The 21,525-nt window shown below is 47.7% G+C and overlaps 4 protein-coding genes across 4 annotated transcripts; 2 read left to right on the plus strand and 2 right to left on the minus strand.

The window, feature by feature from the left end:
* The first annotated feature begins 3,269 nt into the window (after window positions 1-3,269).
* On the plus strand, window positions 3,270-3,635 carry LOC133895235 (ethylene-responsive transcription factor 14-like). The gene has a single exon (XM_062335389.1). It carries the CDS (start codon window positions 3,285-3,287, stop codon window positions 3,633-3,635), a length of 351 nt encoding a protein of 116 aa, XP_062191373.1. The 5' UTR covers window positions 3,270-3,284.
* Window positions 3,636-4,040: 405 nt separating this feature from the next.
* On the minus strand, window positions 4,041-5,409 carry LOC133895869 (vegetative cell wall protein gp1-like). Its single transcript, XM_062336389.1, has one exon. It carries the CDS (start codon window positions 5,368-5,370, stop codon window positions 4,246-4,248), a length of 1,125 nt encoding a protein of 374 aa, XP_062192373.1. The 5' UTR covers window positions 5,371-5,409; the 3' UTR covers window positions 4,041-4,245.
* Window positions 5,410-6,101: 692 nt separating this feature from the next.
* On the minus strand, window positions 6,102-7,164 carry LOC133895236 (uncharacterized). Its single transcript, XM_062335390.1, has 2 exons — window positions 6,912-7,164; window positions 6,102-6,379 (listed from the first exon to the last, which is right to left on the minus strand). The coding sequence occupies exons 1-2, from the start codon at window positions 7,162-7,164 to the stop codon at window positions 6,102-6,104; spliced, it is 531 nt and encodes a 176-aa protein (XP_062191374.1).
* Window positions 7,165-17,658: 10,494 nt separating this feature from the next.
* On the plus strand, window positions 17,659-19,658 carry LOC133896432 (inorganic phosphate transporter 1-6-like). Its single transcript, XM_062337039.1, has one exon. The coding sequence runs from the start codon at window positions 17,756-17,758 to the stop codon at window positions 19,355-19,357; it is 1,602 nt and encodes a 533-aa protein (XP_062193023.1). The 5' UTR covers window positions 17,659-17,755; the 3' UTR covers window positions 19,358-19,658.
* The last annotated feature ends 1,867 nt before the right edge of the window (window positions 19,659-21,525 follow it).

Genomic DNA, 21,525 nt, shown 5'->3' on the forward strand with positions numbered 1-21,525 from the left:
CCACAGAAAAAAGTTATCGTGCTAGATTTATACTCTCTATCTCATTTATATTTCGCACTTTTATATTACGTCATTTTATCTTTCATATTTATCTTTCTTAAAATTATATGTATAGCTATTAGGATTAGAACTTAGGACGAAAAAACTTGGTTACACCAGAGTAGTCACACTAAATAAGATTTGAACATATTTAGATATAAATTAGTTTAGATTTATCTCGTTGATTTGAATCAAATAATTTTTATAAATCATAACTTATCCTCTTCCTACGACGTCGTTGGTCCCTTTCCAATCCCCACCCGATTCCCTTCCCTGTCTCCCCGTCCGGTGGCCGGATTCCGCCGCCGCCCTCCTGTCCTGTCGAGATCTGCCCCTTGCTCCAGGACAGGATCCTTCAACTCACATGGCGCTGGACTATTTGCCTGCTGGGACTTGCAAAGAATGATATGGAATATCCAGATCCAGGTTCTAAACAGATTTGGAATAGTTTCCGGCCACTTCGGCCCGGCCCAGTATCAGACCTAATTGAAATATTTTCCGGCACAAACATCGCAAGCCCTACGGAGTGAAGCTCTTTGCCATGCACATTCTACAAGAGAAAAATCAAGAGCCCAACCAAAAAGGAAAAAAAAAGGAGTTGAGCTTCCATTTCTCTGCAGTCTGCACATATTATATACTGTACTTGAATCGAATCGAATCCGAAACGAAAACTTTTCTGGTGCATTGCTCTGGCTCAAAATTGAAGCTGAGCTAGACGGAGAGCATGCAGCACGGAATCACTAACATCGTTTGTTGCTGTTGGGTCACAAACGTATTAGATTCGTCAAACCAAACGTGCATATATATATCTGTACTAGTAGTCAACGTAGCGACAAGGGCCACATCCCATTTCAATTCCATTACATTATTATCTTATATTTAACCTACAGCTATCTGTATACATACCCCGGCCATCGGTCATCTCCCACAATTTGAATATGTTTGGCTGGGATGTGACTTTATGGTTTTTTTTCTCTGGTTTTTGGCTGTTGGATTTTTGCTAGTTGCAATAACTTTTTAGCTTCTCAACAGACTAAAAACTAGAAAAGATTATCTCAATCAGCTTCTCAACTTTTAGTTCATTTCCTTTTTATTCAAGGTCACGTCTTAGCGTGTTATTTTATTAAGAGAAAAGTTAGAATGAGAACGAGTATAAGGTACAGCAGAGCCGCGGACAAGCCGTTCGGTGTGGCCGATGGAAACACTTAGCAATTACATGAAGCAAGAAGCACGATCAACAGAAAACGAGACTAAGACTGCAGAAGCTCCAACAAACGTCTGTTGCCAGCGCGTGCCCAGCAACGGTCCTCGTCCATGATCGACCTACATAAGGCACCCAGCAAGATCGCCATTTGGTTGAAGACTTGTCGATTTCGCTCCTTCCAGATGCACTAGCTGCCAAGAACGATGAGTGATTCAAATCCGTACCTAGTTTCCTTAGGGAGGCACTTGCAATTCAGGAGCCACCAATCCACAAGCTCCATATCGGCCTGCGGAGTGAAACAATGGAGGTTTGCCGACCTCAGAAGATGAAACTAGACTTCTTGACTATACACACAACCGAGAATGAGATGTTGAATTGTTTTCGGCACCTGGTGACAAATGTAGCAAGGGCCTCTGTTTCTCAAGTCGTGCCTCTAAAGACGGTCATTTGTCCAACAACGACCAAAGAGCGCGAGCCAAAAGAAAAACTTGCATTTAGCAGGTGTCTTTGTCTTCCTAAGCTGTTTGGCCCATGGGAGTACCATTTGTCCCTGGAAGAAAGCACTGTAAGTTGAGGAGGAAGAGTACCGCTGATTGGACGACCATTTCCAAATGAATTGGCCTAGAGCATCGGACAAATGGATATGATCCACGACATCCCAAACCTAGATATACTCGACGAGAATGGCCACTGTGAGGGATCCTTTGATGTCCCTCACCCACCGCCGATTGCTCAAGGCGTCGGCCACCAAGCGTGTGTGTGCAATACGTTTACCCACAGCCTTGAACAACCTTGAACAAATTAGGTGCCATATGTTGGATAGAAGAGCTAGAGAGCCATCTATCAGTCCAAAACAAGGACTTGGAGCTTTGCCAAGCTCGACTGAGAGAGAAGCATCAAACATATCATGCACAACGCGCTTAGTTTTGGAAGGCAGAGAAACCCATGTCCTCAAGTCATCCAGTCAGCGCAACCATTCCCAACGCAGGCGGAAAGCAAAGCCTAAGTATGAGAGATTGAGAATCCCTAGCCCACCGAGGGACATCGGACGGCAGACACGCGGCCAAGATACCAAGCATTGACCTCCAGACACCATATCGGTACCGCGCCAAAGGAATGTTCGTCGGAGTTTGTCTATAGCTTGGAGCGCCCATGGCGGAAGGCAGTCACAATGGATATGTAAATAGGGATCGCCGTAAGGGTCACCTTGGTGAGCACAAGATGACCAGTTGTTGTAAGCATGCCCGACTTCCAAGTGGGGAGCCTGTTGGCCACTGCATCCACAAGCGGTTGAATGTCACATTTCTGCAGCTTGGACAAGTCCAGAGGGATTCCAAGATATTTAACTTGGAACTCGGTGACCTGGCATGGGAACAAGCTGTTGGCAGTCATGAAATCTTCGCCTCAGCATCGAATTAGCGATAACTGACATTTGTTCAAATTGGTGTGAAGACCAGATGTAGCCGCAAAAGCATCAAGAATGGCTTTGATGAGCACCATATCCTGGACGCATGGCGAGAGGAAGGTCACGAAATCATCGGCATACAACAAAGCTCAGTTCTTCAATTCATTTGCTTAGAAACCAGCTGACCAGCTCAACAACTGGATTGTTTGATTCAGTTTCTGACTTCTCATAAGCATAAGCCACCAGAAACCGAACCAAACACAATCTTTGTACTAAACTATTCAATCTAGCAATTCGAGCACGAGACTAACCATAGATACATTGGCTATTAATTACTTATTACACGGTATATGATTCTATCCATCACCACATCAGCTATATATGCTTAATTTAGTTTACATCCCTGATGTAACTATCAAAAGGATTCTCGATGTACGAAGGGAAAATATTTCAACCTCTAAAGAAAACCTAGACCATATTAAGACAACGCATTCAAGACCTGAACATATTAATTCAGCAAACATAGAGCACGCGCGCAGTACTAATTAACAACTAATTTCATATTCGTTATATTGTTGTTCTTAATCACTGCGCACTCATATATATATATAAAAGATTTGATGGAGGGGGTGGCGGATGGGACGATCAGGGAAGGACGGAGGCGAGACCACCAAGTACCGCGGCGTGCGGCGCCGCCCGTCGGGCAAGTTCGCGGCGGAGATTCGCGACTCCAGATGGCAGAGCGTGCGCGTCTGGCTCGGCACGTTCAACACGGCCGAGGAGGCCGCGCGGGCGTACGACCGTGCGGTCTACGCCATGCGCGGGCACCTCGCCCTGCTCAACTTCCCCGGCGAGGGTCGTCGTCTTCCTGGCAGCAGCAGCAGGAGGAGGAGGAAGCGGCCGGCAGTGATCGAGCTAGAGTACCTCGATGATCAGGTGTTGCAGGAGATGCTCAAGGGCGCCGACGGAAAACAACTAGTGGCGTAACTCTCTCTCTATATATATACAAGATGATCACTGGCCTGCTGATTGGATATTGAACGATCAATCGATCGATCTTGTGCATGCGCTGGCTAGCGAGGTACTCATGTACAATCTGGACTCCTCTACTAATAGGATCCTGTCATTTTTAAATATAAAGATAGATCTCCTCGTTTAAGAGATATCTAAATACGTATCGAGAGTTTTCATATTTCTAGATATTCTCTTCCTGATATGAATAGATTTCTGAATATCAAGAAGGTCCATAGATATATAGATATGGTATCATAATCAGATATAAAATTTATATACGGTAGTTTTGTAGTTCCCATCATCATAATAATAAAAAAAATATCAGTCTCGCCAAAAAGCAACAGTTGCAGATACATAAACAAGTCAACAACACATGTAAGACTTGTTCCTTTTTATTCATTAATGATACACAAACTTAGCACAACATACATGCATACACACATGCACGGTGATGAAGACACACGGAAAACACGAGCACACGCAGGTGCACAGAGAGTAGTACTACATATATAGCGCGCACGCACAAATATTATTACTTGGTCATAGTCAAGAGCGAGTTAGATAGGTCGCATACATTCTACTCTCAGTTCGCTTCCATGGCCGTGCCAAGGGGCGGCAAATGAGGTGGTGGCTCTGGCTTTGACTGTTTCGGTTGGGACCTAGGTTTAGGGATAGATTCTAGGTTTGGCTGTGAGTTTGGTTTGGGTGGTTCAGGTTGGGGTTCTGGTTTCGGGTTTAACGGTTCTGGTTGGGGCTCGGGTTCAGGGATAGGTTCAGGGTTTGGCTGCGGGTCCGGTTTGGGTGGTTCAGGTTGGGGCTCTGGCTCCGGGTTTAACGGTTTCGGTTGGGGCTCGGGTTCAGGGATAGGTTCTGGGTTTGGTTGTGGGTCCAGTTTGGGTGGTTCAGGTTGGGGCTCTGGCTCCGGATTTAACGGTTTCGGTTGGGGTTCGGGTTCAGGAATAGGTTCTGGGTTTGGTTGCGGGTCCGGCTTGGGTGGTTCCGGTTGGGGCTCGGGTTCAGGGATAGGTTCTGGGCTTGGCTGCGGGTCCGGCTTGGGTGGTTCAGGTTGGGGCTCTGGCTCCGGGTTTAACGGTTTCGGTTGGGGCTCGGGTTTAGGGATAGGTTCTGGGTTTGGCTGCGGGTCCGGCTTGGGTGGTTCAGGTTGGGGCTCGGGTTCAGGGATAGGTTCTGGGTTTGGTTGTGGGTCCGGTTTGGGTGGTTCAGGTTGGGGCTCTGGCTCCGGGTTTAACGGTTTCGGTTGTGGCTCGGGTTCAGGGATAGGTTCTGGGTTTGGTTGTGGGTCCGGTTTGGGTGGTTCAGGTTGGGGCTCTGGCTTCGGGTTTAACGGTTTCGGTTGGGGCTCGGGTTCAGGAATAGGTTCTGGGTTTGGTTGCAGGTCCGGTTTGGGTGGTTCTGGTTGGGGCTCAGGTTCAGGGATAGGTTCTGGGCTTGGGTCCGGTTGAGGCGTGGGTTGTGGATTTGGTTCAGGGTTTGGCGTTGGGTCAGGTTGCGGTGCGGGTTTTGGATCTGGTTGCGGTGCTGGTTCAGGTTTTGGCTTTGGGTTTGGTTGTGGTGTAGGTATGGGTTCCGGTTTTGGGTTTGGTCTAGGCTTAGGGCGAATCACCCTTCCATCAACCAGAGCAGGAACACTGACGACCAGTGTAAGGACTAGGGCCAAGTGGAAACACAGAGAGAGGAGGGACCTCATCGTTGGCACTCTGAGCTTGATCTCACGCGAACGCAATGGCAGCCGTGCGTGGTAACTTGTGGACGGATGGCATGGGTCATTTATAGGCACGGCAAGCCAACCATCGTTGGACGCGTGTCCAGATTATCGCCATGCGGAGCACTAGGTAGGTACAGTCGCAACTTTTGCAGCAAGGGCTAGGCCCCACTACCGCACTCGTATAAAGTACAGTATCACTCTAGCTAGCAGCAGCAATACGTAGTGGGACGGGACGTATTCGGACTCCACTCATCTACCTATCTATCCAACCAAATACTTAAAAAATAGGATCGATCGAATGAGAGAGAAATTTTACACGATGCTGAGTCGCGAGATCCAGTACCCGGCCATCTCTCTTCATTTTTCTGCAATTTTTGCACGTCTGTGCCACCGCCAAACGACCGTGGTTGTCGGAGTCTTTTGCAAGCAAGCTTTACTTGACAGTACTTTGTCTCTTTTTTTTTTTTTCTGTTGAGAGTACACTGTAGATCCAGATGCAAATTGGAAAGATCAGTACTCTCTCTCTCTCTCTCTCTCTTTGAAAGAGAGATGAGTGCTAGTGCTATGCATCATCATATGGGCCCATTCTAAGAGGGAAGGCCCATATATCTTGCAGCCTTGACGAACAAAGAAATAAAATAGGCCCATAACAGAAATGAACTCAGTTGCCCTTGCCTATGCTTTGTTTTTAAATACAAATGGAACTTACACACTCACTTGCATACACACACGCACACCCACGCCCACATGAGTACGTCGGAGTCTCTGAGGAGGTCGTGGCCGTTGCCGCTGTCTCCATGGAGGTCGTGACCGCCGTCTCCACTGCCCAGGAGGTCGCGGACGCCGTCTGTGCCGCCGAGGAGGTCGTGGTTGCCGCTGTCGTCGCCAAGGTTGTTGCCGCCGTCGAACGAGCCCACCGCGGCGTCCAGCTCGGCGGCCCACCAAGCCCCGTCGCTGCTCCTCCAACACAACCACAGGATAGACAAAACCACTACAGGATGCTAACCGAGTATGCTCAGTTCTCAGCTCTTCCCTATACTGATAACACATGTAATATATTTCTAACACGCGTTACCTACGGGATACTCTCGGCCTCTGGATTTCCCGGCGGTGAGCAAAGGCGGCCGACAGTTTCTTCACTCTCATAAATTATTAAACATCTTGTAGAGATTCGGTCCGCGTCGATGTACATGTCGAGATATGGGCAACAGTCGCATCATATCAACCAGAAAGCACACAGCGACAAAATTAAGTAGACAAACATGTATTCATGTTTCTTTTTATTGATAGGTGACCACACAATATATATATACAAGCACGCTTACACACTGTGATGGACAATACATACGTACGTGCGCGGGTACGTAGTCACGCACGTACACGTGCATAACATACATGCGTAACACAAACCGCTTATATATTATTCGAAGGTGTCTGCATGCAGCTAGTAGGTTCATCCGCTTTGTGATGGAGATGCATGCACGAGGCAGGCAGCTGATCGATCGATCGATTTGGTCAGTTGCCAGGCGTGCCCGGCGAGTACGGCGGCGGCCTCGGCTTCTTCGGCTCGGGATGCGGCGTGGGCTCTGGAGTTGGGTTGGGGTGGGGCGTGGGCTTCGGGTGCTCTGGCTTCGGCGATGGTTTGGGTTGGTAGGGCTGAGGCGTTGGTTTTGGCTGTTCTGGCTTTGGCTTTGGAGCAATAACCGGCTTCGGCTCCGGCTTGTCAGCACCCGCCGGGTCCGTCGCCGTCCCGTCGTCGGCAGCGGCCACAGCCATGAGGACAAGACACAACCACATCAACAGGACGCACCTCATCCTTGGTTGCCTGCCTTGCAAACTCCCTCACTCTCTGCGACGTACGTTGTATAGGATGTTCCACAGCTCTCTGTTCGTGTGCAGAAATGGCGGGTAAGGACGAGGAGATTTATAGCCAGGCTCAGCCAACCGGTGTTTGGACACCTGGTGTGTGTTTTCCCATTAATTGACTGACTTAGAGTAGTGCATGTAGAATGAAGATTTGCGACATCATTTTCTAGGCCGATTTGCGATATCATCTTTTCCGCATCCACCGCCAGCAGGCAGCAGACAATATGTATTCTGCTGGTTGGATCAAAAGAGGGTCGTAAAGGATCGGGCACCTGGCTCCTAAAACAACGACTTGCGTTTGTGTTAAATCGCTGTCATGTAAATATTATGTTTCAGTGCTCTGGAACAGTCCATTATATTTGTGACACGTTACTGATGCATACATGCTGACCTGGGGCCGGCCGGCCGGGTTGCACAAGCATGCATGCATGCATATTCAGATATTCTCACAGCAAATTAAGGAAGATAAAGTTTCCAGCTTCATTTCCCGCGACACCACTCATTAAGCATTCATATGACAAAATAACACAAGAGCATGCATCGATCCGGCCAGTGAAGTACTAATTACAAGTCAGCAATCTGGTCTCATAGAATTATTTTCCAGCGTGCATGCAACAATATAATACTATCCCACACGTACATGACATGAGTAATTCACAATATATATATATAGGACACACGTGTAAAAGTGGTATATGAGAGGTGGGAGTACATACACCCAGGAGTACATACTAGTTTTCCTATATATATATATATATATATATAGACACACACACACACTTTCCCACACGACGTGATGAGTAATATATTCACTAATATAATTGTTGTTTCAAGTGAGCTTGACGGATCGTCATTCATTGATTAATTGCTGCGCGCCTACCCTTCAGCATCGATCAGTTCAACCGTAGTGTAGATGAAATTTCTCCAGTCATACAGCTATAGCTAGTGTAATTAGCAAGCTGCTACCTCCAGCCTCTAGCTAGATTACTGTTCTTAGCAAATTAAATCGATCACTGGCTCTCACTGAACGCCGTTAATTTCGACAGGTAGGTAAGCCCACAAAGTAAAGTGCACACTCATCACGCTGTTAAATAAAATTGGTGATACAAGTGGTGTGTACGCGGAGTAGCGTGCGCGTGCATAAAGCTGGATGGCCCTGCCTTTCTCTCTTTCTTATCAGCCGGTAAATTCGCCCTCCTCCGTAAAATTAGGTGTCATCGATCGTGTCGATACTGCATATGTATACCTTCATTCGACAATATATGCTTCTTCCAATCGAGGAATTTGGTTTATCGCGAGAGATAGATATACCACATCATGTTAGAACCTACTACCTACATTGCATCACAGTCCTAAAAGAAACAAAAGCTCCTAATTTTGGCTTGGCCCAACTGGCATGATCATAGCTTTAGCAAAGTTAGGGCCGGACAGGTATTAGATGTGTAAAAACAGTTAGAAAGCCCATCATATCACAGTACCACAACTTCAATATATGGGCTTGGCCTAGTTAGAGCCAAGATAAAAGCAGGGCCCCGGCCCGAGAAGTGCTCAATTCTACTACTCTGTGCACATGCTACTTCTGATTTTTTTTATTTATATATTTTTAAATTTTAGAATTTTAAAATATATGCACCCGTTTTCAAAATTAACAAATTTATACTCATGCTGCCCGTCCAACGGCAACAAGAATTTGTTATCCGTTCAACGGGCAACAGGTCGTACCTATCGTCTTTTCAATGGGCAACACATACCTGTCGCCCGTTCAACGGATGACAAGAACCTGTCGTTTGTTCAATGGACGACAAGTATTGGCCCTACATTTATGCAACTGCAGTTCTACAAAGATTGCGTGTTTTCTGAGAAATTGAACTACTTCAAAAAATTTAAGTTGTATGAAGAGGAGAGTAGAAGCCAATATTTTTATTCGCAAAAGTAAATGTCTACAATTATTACAAAGTTTGTGGTGCATGGTTTTAAATATTATAATGCTGGGGATATAACAAGGATTCTACTGCGTGGAGAAATGATATTTCCCCCTTCTCTCACGTGTCGCTTCACACTTCTTTTCTTCTTTATGACACTGAAGAGCTTCACGTCTCTAAAGTAGTTCCTCACACCTCTGAAGTTTGGTCTCCTGCCTCCTTAAAATGTCCTCCTGGAGACGACATTCCTCCTCCTGCCTTTGAAGCTCCTCAGTCTGCTGCTTGCGTTACTGTGCTCACCGCTAACATTCCTCGTGCTGCACCAGACGTGCCTTCTGCCTCTAGCGTGCTTCTTCTATCCTGAGTCTATACTCCCCTTTGGTTTCGACCTCTCTGATCCAGTCCCCATCATACGACACATGATCAACTTCATTGACCACTAGGTTTGCAAAATTAGGATTGTTCTAGTTCGCAGGGATATGAACATCATCCTCATCATCTGAGATGTCATCTTCAGGAGCTTCCTCGTACTCCTGATCCTCTCACTCCATCACTTCAACTATATCTGAGATGAGTTCCCCCTCATTTGCCTCACTCATTGGTTCCATCAGATCAGCCGAGGACTACCCAACTTCCGATTCTTCCACCTCATGCACCACCATTTTGTCATCCTCCTCCATAGTACCTCGAGCTTGCAACTCCCCAACCCTCTCTCTGTACCTCCATTGAACAAGCAACATAAGTGATCAACCATTCTCAGTTGCCCGCTCCAGGCACCTCCTCCAATATGAGGTAACAGTTATCGGAAAAGATCCCAGTAAACACCTTCACTTCCACGGCTCACTACAACACTAATGGTTAGTTCTTGTTTCTCGCGATCTATTTTAAAATACTATATTAACCAGCTGTACAATGCCCCAAAACTATTTTTCATTGGTCTAGCTATACCCTTGTCCACTGAGTGAAACACCAATAGATCTACCCCTTACAGACTATAAACAATCTCCCCTTCTAAAAAAAATCTTAAAATACCACTTATCCCATTATCCGACATACCTGCCCATAATTGACAAAAAACTATGCTATTATTTTAGCTTACAACAACTATATGTACTACATCTACAACAACAGAACATAATAAAACATACTTCAAATGTTGTACTCCCTAAATACTCAACTAATTAAGCTTGACTATCAAATCCTAGATCTAACAATTACTCTACCTTGCTCTAAAAATCTAGATCTAATAACAGTATAACTACCCCTAAAGTAGATATGCTAACATTGCTCTAATATCACCAAATCCTAGATTCGATGCCTAACCTATATCCGAAACTAGATCTAATGGCTAAGGTAACTGGTTTGTAAAAAAAAAAAAAATACTAAGATTAGAATCCTTACCTCAAACATGGATGGATTTTGGCAGGGCTTTGCCGCTCTCCCCTCCCCTCCCCTCCCCTCCCCTCCCCCCTCCTCTCTCTCTCTCTCTCTCTCTCTCTCTCTCTCTCTCTCTCTCTCTCTCTCTCTCTCTCTCTCTCTCTCTCTCGTGTCGGTGGGCAAGAAGCAAATGAGAATAGGGATCGGTGGGAGGCCGACGCAGCCTTTTATACCAAAAACATGTCACATGTTGGAAGGACGACAGACTGTTGTCGCCCATCCCAAGGGCGATAGGGACATGCCATGCGTCTGACTCCTCCTGTCATGACAAGCGACAGGAGTGTAGATCTTTCAATTTTGAAAGCGGTCGCATGTATTTGCAAATTCCAAAATTCCAAAATACTATTCCTACCAAACCGTAATATAAATTTGGCTTCAGAACCGTTTGCGATATATTGATAGCAGAGATGGTTGACGTTCAAACCGTCTACCGTATCTTATATATCAAAGACGAACTTTCTTAGAAATCGTCTACAATATAATTCCTACTAAACCGTAATATAAGAAGCCTCCCAAACCCTAATATAAAGTGACTGTGATTAGAGGGGTCATGACAGACACTTTGGGGCAAACGGAGAGGAAACCGTCTAGAATACGGCTTAAAAGCCATCTGTCTTGAGTGTTTGTGTAGCAGTGAACGTGGCCGTTGATTGCACAGCTAGCCAGGCTGAAGCACACGAATACGTTTCATGGATCCATCGAGTAAGCTCGAGACGACCAAAGAGATCTCTGAGACGATTGATTATGGCTGAAACGAAAGGTTGCTGACAGATGGCGACTTAATTAGATCTATGTACGTACGTTGCTATGAAAATGGTCCTGCTTGCTTGCCATAGCCTTCTCCCTCCATATAAAGCCGATCCACATATGCTATATGCAGAATCTGGCCAAGTGCGCTCTCTCAGCTTTATGCTGCAATACAGATACTCCGGAATATAAGTAAATATGTACGTATAGTTAAATGCCCTTGCCATCGGCACATATATAGAATATATATGAAACAGTAAGGAACCGTCAACCGGCTCTTCATCAACCTCAAGGGTTCAGTTGCACACGGCATCACTCCTCTGACAAACCAATGCAAACTACTACTGGTACTCTAGCTAACTTGCTTGAGATTTGGGATAATGGTAGCTCATTTGGGATAATGGTAGCTCATTATTGATGTTCTCTCCGAGAGTGTTTTTAGGTGGTGTTGTAAACGGTGATGTCAACGTATTGCCCGTCTGAGCCTAAGTCCTTTTTAATATAATAGGCATATCTCTTACTTATTCGTTTAAAAAAACAATAAAATAGAGAATGAATTGAAGCAATATATAGTCCATTGCAATCGACAACATAATGATCAGTTGCATTGTTTAACATCACAGCATCTACCTCTACGGAAATGAAGAGGCGGGCTGAGAATAATCATTAATCAAGATCGATTGGGGAAATTAATAAAAATATCGGCGAGGTAAAATTAATTAAAGGGGGCAAGGGAAAACCATCGAACGTGGCGTCTCGGTGAAGTGGCCGCTGGAGGGCAGCACATTGTGAGGACAGAAACTAAAGCGTGCAGCACCATGGGGGCAACAGCAACGACAGCTCCCTCCCAAGTACTCCAACCCTATGCTTGTGCTATGCATCTACATCATTCTCCATATATCTCCAAGTAGCTAGCCGGCCCTTTCGTTGCCACTTTATTATGATCGATCGATCATTGTTAATTACTGACAGTGCTCTTCGATACTACTTAGATACTGCGCGAATGTGTCCGTCACTAGATTAATGCTTTGCTTCGAGCTCAATCTTTCGTTCCATTATATTGCCGCTGGCCCTTTCTGTTCTATTACTTGAGTTCAACATTACTTTCGGAAAATTAAGAATCTCCTAAGTCAACATCAGTTGGAATGCTAGTCAAAATATGTAACTATTTCTACTTAAGATGATATATTTCCATAAATATTGCTAGTCAAAATATCATATTCGAGACCGCGTCAATATTCTAATAGACTTATATTTGTGATTAGATAGAGTAATTCATTTCATATTTCTCCGCTCTCAAGCAATCAGTAGCTCAATTGACACTATTGTTGTCCAATAATCCTTTTTTCTTGTGGAACGTATTCCAAATACAACAATTATAGGCCAATTATGCGGTGCATATAAGGGCGGGCCCACTTAGGGTCATGGGTGTTCATATGTATACTAAATTTTTGTGAAAAAATTGGTATATATACTAGTATGTCTGTATGTATCAATCTCAAGATGTATGCTGCTGAAAATAACCTAACAAGCCACCCCACCGGCGAGATGTGGCCCAACTGCCCGCATGAAAATGTCCCACTTGGCCACCCCTGCACCCCACCGGCCCCAGGCCCATGCCGGTTCCCATTCCCAAGCCCAGGAACGAACACGACGGCTCCACATCTCTCACTCCCAGTCTTGGCGGCTACCAAACCTAGAAGTAGCTCAACATCGATATGGAGGGCGGGACCGTTGGACACGGCGGTGGCGACGGCGGAGCGGGAGGCAGCAGCGCGGGCTATGGCGGTGGCGTGGGTGGCAACAGCATGGGCACTAGTAGCAGGGCGGTGGTGGGCCTAGGCGCTGCCGGTGCCGAGGCCATCGTGCGCGGGCCCCCTGTCTCCATTGGTGAGTGTGAGTGGCTCACCTCACCCTATTTGCACATACGTTTTGCAATCAACTGCTAGTCTGCCAACTAGCTCCTTGATTTGGTCGCTAACTTTCGGCTGTTAGAAATCGAAATTGGAGTTAGATAAGATATAGTTGATTTTCAAGTTGTAGCTTGAAGTCAGCAATAAGAAGCTGTTACTTGTATTTGTGGATGGGCTGATGGACGTTTTATTTATTTGCAAAATAGAAGTGGAGTTTCATTATGTGTCTGTATGTCTCCCATTATTTTCATGATGTCATGTATTCCATATATGTATCTGTCAGAGGATGAACTTCTCAAGCGGGGATCCCGAGGGACCCCTTTGAGATTCGGCTGGGGGAATGATTCTGAATCTACCTCGTACGTGAATTAAATGAGAGTATGTGGGATGTAGGCGGGACGGATGACCGGATGCTAATGGGAGTAAATGCTCAAGGAATTTTTAGACAGATTTGGGTCGCACGGAGCGTAATACCATACTCCTGTGTATATGCTATAAATGCTCTGGGAATACCTCTCTGTGGATCTCTTGTGTTACAAGGTTTTCTGTCTAAGTTTAGAGCTCCGATCTTGGAGAACCTCTGCTCGGCTTCGAGCTTTGTGTGTCCTATCTTCATTAGCTTGTCTGCTTGTCTTCGTCAACCTGTTCTTCTCCGGGTGTCCACCCCCTTCTTATACCGTCAGGGAGGCTTGGCGTGCCCAGAAAGGAGGGCATGAGTCCCTATGAGCCATAAATTGAAAGCAACCATCATGGGTTGCAGCTCGGCGTTACAGGGGTTGAAAAGTGCATCCCCGACCGGTCTTGTCGCCCATTACGCACGGCTTTAGCCGTTTGCAGGAGGGGGGCCCACCGGGCAGCCGCCGAACCACCCTGCATGCCCGCTCGGTCAGAGCGGACCTGACACAGCAGGGGAGGCAGGCAATAAGCCTCAAGCCCAGCGACGATATCTCCAAGCCGCGCAGGATGACATGCGATGGGACCCATCGCATTAAATGCCCCCACGCCTCCCTAACGGGCGGTGGCAGGGACTGACAACAGGCGTGGAGGGAGTGGTTGGAAGTGATAGGCCACGCTCCCTCTTAAATGCAGTATCGGGCCTCTCACCAATTGACACCTCACCGCTGAGCCCTTGTAGGGTCCACCGGCAATGGGCTTCTCAGGTCCTCGGGGAACTCTGGGTGCTCGGGGACTACTGTTCATACCCCCGAGCGCCCTCTCCCGGACATGTCTCTTCTCGGTCCTCGGGGAACTTGGGTACTCGGGGACCACTATTCATGGCCCCGAGCACCCCTCCCGGAACTGAGTCTTCTCGGACCTCGGGGAGATAGTCCCCGAGGGAAGGCACCACGTGGCATTTTGCTGTCCTGACCTCGGGGCTCGGGGACTCCTGGTTCCTATGTCACCGACAGTATCCTTTAGTTAATTAGGTGAAAAGAAGGTTGTTTGTGTCCATCATTTATTATGAACTCAATTGCTCATATGCTCACTCTTTTTTCCCTCTAGAGGGGACTATGAAACAATGTGTCGGTGACACAGGAACCAGGGGTCCCCGAGTCCCAAGGTCAGAACAGAACAATAGATTGTCACGTGGTGCCATCCCGCGGGGGTTATCTCCCCGAGGTACGAGAATACCAAATTCCGGGAGAGGGTGCTCGGGGCCATGAACAGTGGCCCCCGAGTACCTGAGTTCCCCGATGACCCGAGAAGATCAAGTACCAGGAAGAGAGTGCTCGGGGCTACGAACAGTGGCCCCCCGAGCACTCAAGTCCCTTGACGACAAGAAAAACCAAGTACCGAGAAGAGGGTGCTCGGGGCTGCGAACAGTGGCCCCCGAGCACCCGAGTCCCCCGAGCACCCAAGGGAAGTCAGTTCCGGGAGAGAGTGCTCGGGGCCGTGAACAGTGACCCCCAAGCATTCAGTGTTGGGGAACGGGTAGGCTACGCTAGCACAAAATAAATTTTCTCTACCGCATTCAACCAGGAAGCCATGCGAGTAGGGGATCATGAATCGTTACCACTTGACGAGCAGTGCAGCGGAAGAAGAGTTGGAGCAGACTAATCCAACGTCGTGCGCGTCAAGTAGTCGATCGTCAACCTCATCCCGAGCACGTCCCGAGCACCTTCCGAGTACTCGTGAGTACGTCCTGAGTACTCCCGAGCGCAACCCGAGTACCTCCGAGCACGTCCCGAGTACCCCCGAGCACGACCCGAGCACCCCCGAGCACGTCCCGAGTACCCCGATTACGTCCCGAGCACCCCCGAGCACGTCCCGAGTACCCTGAGCACGTCCCGAGTACCCCGAGCAGATCAGCGCCTCTACGGTATCCACACGTACAAGGATGGAATCGCCGTACGCCGGTGTGCTAGCACCGCGCGCTCGGCTAGGGTTTCAAAGGGAGTTCGGGAATAGGAGGCGGCCAGGGTTTTTGGTGGCAAGATCTGTTTTCCAGAAAAACTCAATGCTCCTTGGCCCCTGCCTATTCTTATATAGAGCACGCTAATGGGCATTTAATCAACATTAAAGCCCATTATGACTTTAAACCCTAATGGTCCTTTAATCAACATTAAAGCCCATTAGCAGATCCAATCCGCAAACTCGATCGCCTCTAGGGCATATCACCAACATTCAGTTCCCCGAGGACCCGAACAGCTAGTTCCAGGAGAGAGTGCTCGGACCGTGAACAGTGGCCCCCGAGCACTCGATTCCCCGAGGGCCTGAGAAATCCTTCGTCGGTGGCCCCCACAGAGGCCCAGTGGTGAGGTGTCAGCTGGTGAGAGGCCCGATGCTGCATTTAAGAGGACGCATGGTCTGTCACTTCCAACTGCTCCCCCCACGCTTGCTGCCAGTCCCTGCCACGGCCTGGCAGGGAGGCGTGTGGACATTTAATGCACGGGTCTCATCGCGCGTCATCTAGCGCGCCTCGGGATAGCATCGCGAAGCCCAAGGCGCCTCGCCTGCCGCCGTGCTGTGTCAGACTTGCTCTGACCGGGCGGGCACACTGGGCTGCTTAGTGGCTGCCCAGTGGGCCCTCCCCGCGGCGTCCGTTGAAGAACAGCATGATGACGAACAAGATCGGACAGGGCGCGTTTTCAACCCTCCCCGTCACCTCGCGCAGCAGCCCATGATGGTTGATTTCCATTTATGGCGTCTTGAAACTCACGCCATCCTTTCTGGGCACGCTACCGCCCCGGCAGGTATAAAGGCGGGGCGGGCTCCCCGGAGAAAAAGGACCAGTTCGGATGAGATCGAACTCTCGACAACCGGCAATAAGCACAGAAGCTTAGATCGGCCGAAGAACAAGGAGCATGAAGCTCTAGACTTAGACAAATATTCTTGTACACAGCAGATACTCAGAGAAATATTCTCAGAGCATTTATATCATACACACAGGAGTAGGGTGTTACGCTCAGTGCGGTCGGAACCTGTCTAAAAATCCCCTGAGTATTTACTCATTTCTGCATCCGATCATTCCATTCCACTTGCATCTCATTTATTCATATTTATTTCACCCGCAAAACGGATTCAGAATTATCCCCCGGCCGAATCTCAAAGGGGGTCCCTCTGGATCCCTGCTTGAGGAGTTCACCCTCCGACAAATGCGAGCAGCCTATTAAGAGAAAGGAAATTGATTTGAAAACTATGTGCAATAAAACAGCAAAGTCAAAAGAGATATCTATTGAAATCAAAGCAGCTTATGGATCATCAGTTGAGTTTTTCTATAGTCTGTGGTTAAAAATATGATAAAGCTAGTAACATGAAAGGTCACATTGATGGTTCCATGAAACTTATTACGGATAAGTCTCCTTCAGTTTATTATATTTACTGTTTTGCTTATCAACTTCAAATTAACTCTTGTTGCTGTTGCTTAAGAGGGTGATGATTGTTAATGTTCTTAGTAATTATTGTAAGAAGATAAGAATGTTTCGAGTGGCTCAAACCGAATCTATCATTGAATTATTGAAATTGAGTCAATTTAAAATCGGTCAGAGTGTGGATTAGAAGATAGGCTTTAAAAGGCCAGGTGATATATGATGTGGGCAGATCAAACCTAATGGGGGCATACCTGTTGCCACCCCTAAATCATCCCTGGCAAGTACTAGTAGTATGTAGAAGCAAGAATATATATAATAAAGAAAGCGTGTGTAAACTGTAAAACAGCTCTTGTATGCATATGGAAGAAACTAAGAAAACGCGGCCTGTCTAGTGTCAACTACAACAACAGTCAACAGCCTGTCTGTGGCGTGGACCCCACAGGCCACCAATAGCGCCGACGGTCAAACGGGAACGACGAGTGCAACCGTGGAATATTCGGCCGCCACACAAAGATTCTCGCCGCATCGTATAAATAGTGGCCATCCTCCTCCCTCGCTTGTCGCCCAGCCCAGACCAACCAAGCAAGCATCGATCAAGCCTTGCCTTCTCCTGTCCTGTCCTGTGTCCTGCGCGCCGCCGCCGGACCAGACAGGTCGAGGCGAGTCGGCAATGGCTGCGGGCGAGCTGCAGGTGCTCGGCGCGCTCGACGCCGCCAAGACGCAATGGTACCACTTCACCGCCATCGTCGTCGCCGGAATGGGCTTCTTCACCGACGCCTACGACCTCTTCTGCATCTCCCTCGTTACCAAGCTCCTCGGCCGCATCTACTACCACGTCGACGGCTCCCCCACCCCCGGCACCCTCCCGCCGCACGTATCCGCCGCGGTCAACGGCGTCGCCTTCGTCGGCACGCTCTCAGGGCAGCTCTTCTTCGGCTGGCTGGGCGACAAGCTCGGCCGTAAGAAGGTCTATGGCATGACGCTCATGCTCATGGTCCTCTGTTCCGTCGCATCGGGCCTCTCCTTCGGCCACACCCCTGCATCCGTCATGGCCACGCTCTGCTTCTTCCGCTTCTGGCTCGGCTTCGGCATCGGCGGCGACTACCCGCTTTCCGCCACCATCATGTCCGAGTACGCCAACAAGAAGACGCGAGGAGCGTTCATCGCCGCCGTCTTCGCCATGCAGGGCTTCGGCATCATGGCCGGCGGCCTCGTCGCCATCGTTGTGTCCGCGGCGTTCAAGACCCGCTTCCCTGCCCCGGCCTACGCCGTCGATCCCGTCGGCTCCACGCCGCCGCAGGCCGACTTCGTGTGGAGGATCATCCTGATGCTGGGCGCGATGCCGGCGGCGCTCACCTACTACTGGCGCACCAAGATGCCCGAGACGGCGCGGTACACGGCGCTGGTCGCCAAGAACGCCAAGCAGGCCGCGGCCGACATGTCCAAGGTGCTGCAGGTAGAGATCTCTGCTGACGAGGAGCAGGCCACCAGCAACAAGGATGCTAGAAACTCCTTCGGGCTCTTCTCCGGCGAGTTCCTCCAGCGGCACGGGCTGCACCTCCTGGGCACGTCCGCGACGTGGTTCCTTCTGGACATCGCCTTCTATTCGCAGAACCTGTTCCAGAAGGATATCTTCAGCGCCGTGGGGTGGATCCCCAAGGCGGCGACGATGGGCGCACTGGACGAGCTGTTCCGCATCGCGCGCGCGCAGTCTCTGATCGCGCTGTGCGGCACGGTGCCGGGGTACTGGTTCACGGTTGCGCTGATCGACGTGGTGGGGCGGTTCGCCATCCAGGTGACGGGGTTCCTGATGATGACGGCGTTCATGCTCGGGCTGGCCGTGCCGTATCACCACTGGACGACGCCGGGGAACCACATCGGCTTCATCGTCATGTACGGCTTCACCTTCTTCTTCGCCAACTTCGGGCCCAACGCCACCACTTTCATCGTGCCCGCGGAGATCTTCCCGGCGAGGCTGCGGTCGACTTGCCACGGCATCTCGGCGGCGTCGGGGAAGCTGGGCGCCATCGTGGGGTCGTTCGGGTTCCTGTACCTGGCGCAGAACCGGGACCCGGCCAGGACAGACCACGGCTACCCTGCGGGCATCGGCGTGCGCAACTCGCTCTTCCTCCTCGCCGGGTGCAACCTGCTGGGACTGCTCTTCACGTTCCTGGTGCCCGAGTCCAAGGGCAAGTCCCTGGAGGAGATGTCCGGCGAGAACGACTGCGCCGGCGAGGCATCGGCGGGGTACAACAGGACAGTGCCCGTGTAGCCATGCAAGCAAGAATTAAGCTAGCATGAGCAGCCAGTAATGCGTCGTGCCCTTCGATCCTGCCGAGGTTGTTGAGCCGTCGTCGTCGTCCGTGATTCGTCCTCTTGTCTTGTACCGTGGAGCTTGCCGTGATATCGATCGATCGACCGATCGGTGTTGTAACGTAGCTTTCGCTCTTAATTAAGTACACCTAAATAATCGGAGGTCAGGCCAATGTGCGTACTAATGTGCAGCCCGATCTGATGAAATGAAACGACTTGATTGTCACGTGAATTTCGAAGTGTTGTAGGCCCATTTCCATCAGTTTTTAGTCCTGTTAATTTTGTCGGTGCAATTTGTTTTTAGTAATGTCACTGTGACACATAGGCTCATCTCCTATGGCTCAAAAATCCTCATCCGAGAAGTTTTCTAAACCGTCACAATTATAGCATCAGTGATAATGATCAGTTATTTCCGACATATATAAATAGGAGATAAACGTTATCTTCTACAGTTCGACTCTAGAACCGTCAAACACAAGACGTCAGTGATAATTGGTTCCATAGGTTGAATAAAGATGAAAAATAAAAAAATATGCTTAAAAAAATTGGGCAATATGGCCCCTGTCACCTCCTATTTTTATATCATCATTTGGTTGCCCTCAAGAACCGAGCCCTCTTATCGACTGAACTAGCTTGTGTTTCATAATCAGGGTTTACAAATTCATTTAGCCACCGAAATGCAGTGACCAGTGAATTCCCCGAAATTCTCAAATATCATTACAAATTTGGTGAAATTCAGTAGAAAATGGACGAATGTTGTCAATTTTTTTTTTATTTTGAATTTGAATTAGACCGAAATGCGGTCGTATTCTGAATGTGGTGCGGACCGAATTCGTTAAAAACTATGAATTTCAAACGGTTTTTGATGAATTTGTGAACCCTGTTCATGACAGGATTCTAGGATATATTCCCTTTAACCTATTATTACTGCATTCAGTTGACACAAGAACAAATTTAAATCATACGCTCACTTACAAATTTAAGCACAAGATAATGTAAACACAAGAACAAATTTAAATCATACGCTCACTTACAAATTTAAACACAAAGACCTAACTGCACAATCAAAAGATAAATTTAACATAACAATGCTTTGGAAGTAGGTACGAGGTATATAGGTGCATGTCTACATATGAAGTGTATTTAAACACAGAATTAAACTTAAACACAAGAATGAATTGAAACACATGATGATTTAATTTAAAAGCTGATCTTTTCATTATAAACAAAATAAGACCTGTACATTATTACTACATTTTAGCTTTCTACGCTATCCTAGTCTTCTTTGGCATTGTTGTCCCATATACCCGAATTTTCAGTCCGGGTATTTCGGGTATTTTAAATTCCGGTCTTCTGAAACTAGTACCCAAAATATGGTTCAAAAATTCGGGTATCCAAAATTTTGGTTCGGGTACCGAAAATACTCAAATTTCTTACATGGTACTTATTTTGTTATTTTTGTTTGATGTTTTATATTTATGAACAGTTATTAAGAAAAGGAAAAAAATAAAAGCTTACCACATGCCCTTAGTAAAGTTATCGCTTACTACCTTATCAAATTTGTTTGTCTTAAACTACCCATATTGACTGATGGATAATAAAATTGAGTCTCATAATCTTGTATAATGTATCACAATTCACATACTAAATGAGGGAACATGCTCTATAGGAACATATATGTGTATGTCTCTTCTCAAAACAGTATAACATCAAATAAAAAAGAACATTTTTTCTCTCCAGAAACACTAAATGAAAAGAACGTAATGATATTTCGGGTACCCGAGGAACATACCTGAAAAAAAATCGGTCATTTGGGACTCATACCCGAAATTTCAGTCTTCGGGTAATTCGGGTTTGGTCTCGGGTAGTTCGGGCTCGGTTTTTGGTCTTAGGTATTTTTGCCCACCCCTAGTCACTACAAAAGATTCAGGTCGACACAAAATCCTCCCATCTAGATTGCAAAAGCAGGATGCTAAATCCGAATGGCTATATTCGGATTAGGATGCGTCACATACACCTAACTACTCCTAAAACAGCTTACGCCACTTACTTGACCCATCACCTAGGGCGGTAGAGTGGCTGATGGTGAACAAGGAGCCAACTGCACTGCTGTTGTTGGAGTCACCG

The sequence above is a fragment of the Phragmites australis genome, chromosome 16 (assembly GCF_958298935.1).
Source record: "Phragmites australis chromosome 16, lpPhrAust1.1, whole genome shotgun sequence".
NCBI classification, from domain to species: Eukaryota; Viridiplantae; Streptophyta; class Magnoliopsida; order Poales; family Poaceae; genus Phragmites; species Phragmites australis.

Coding starts and splice junctions, on each gene's coding strand:
- LOC133896432 (XM_062337039.1), top strand. CDS start 17,756: ATGGCTGCGGGCGAGCTGCAGGTGCTCGGCGCGCTCGACGCCGCCAAG.
- LOC133895236 (XM_062335390.1), bottom strand. CDS start 7,164: ATGGCTGTGGCCGCTGCCGACGACGGGACGGCGACGGACCCGGCGGGT. Junction 6,380..6,911: donor GTACTCGCCGGGCACGCCTG/GCAACTGACCAA, acceptor AGCATCCTGTAG/TGGTTTTGTCTATCCTGTGG.
- LOC133895235 (XM_062335389.1), top strand. CDS start 3,285: ATGGGACGATCAGGGAAGGACGGAGGCGAGACCACCAAGTACCGCGGC.
- LOC133895869 (XM_062336389.1), bottom strand. CDS start 5,370: ATGAGGTCCCTCCTCTCTCTGTGTTTCCACTTGGCCCTAGTCCTTACA.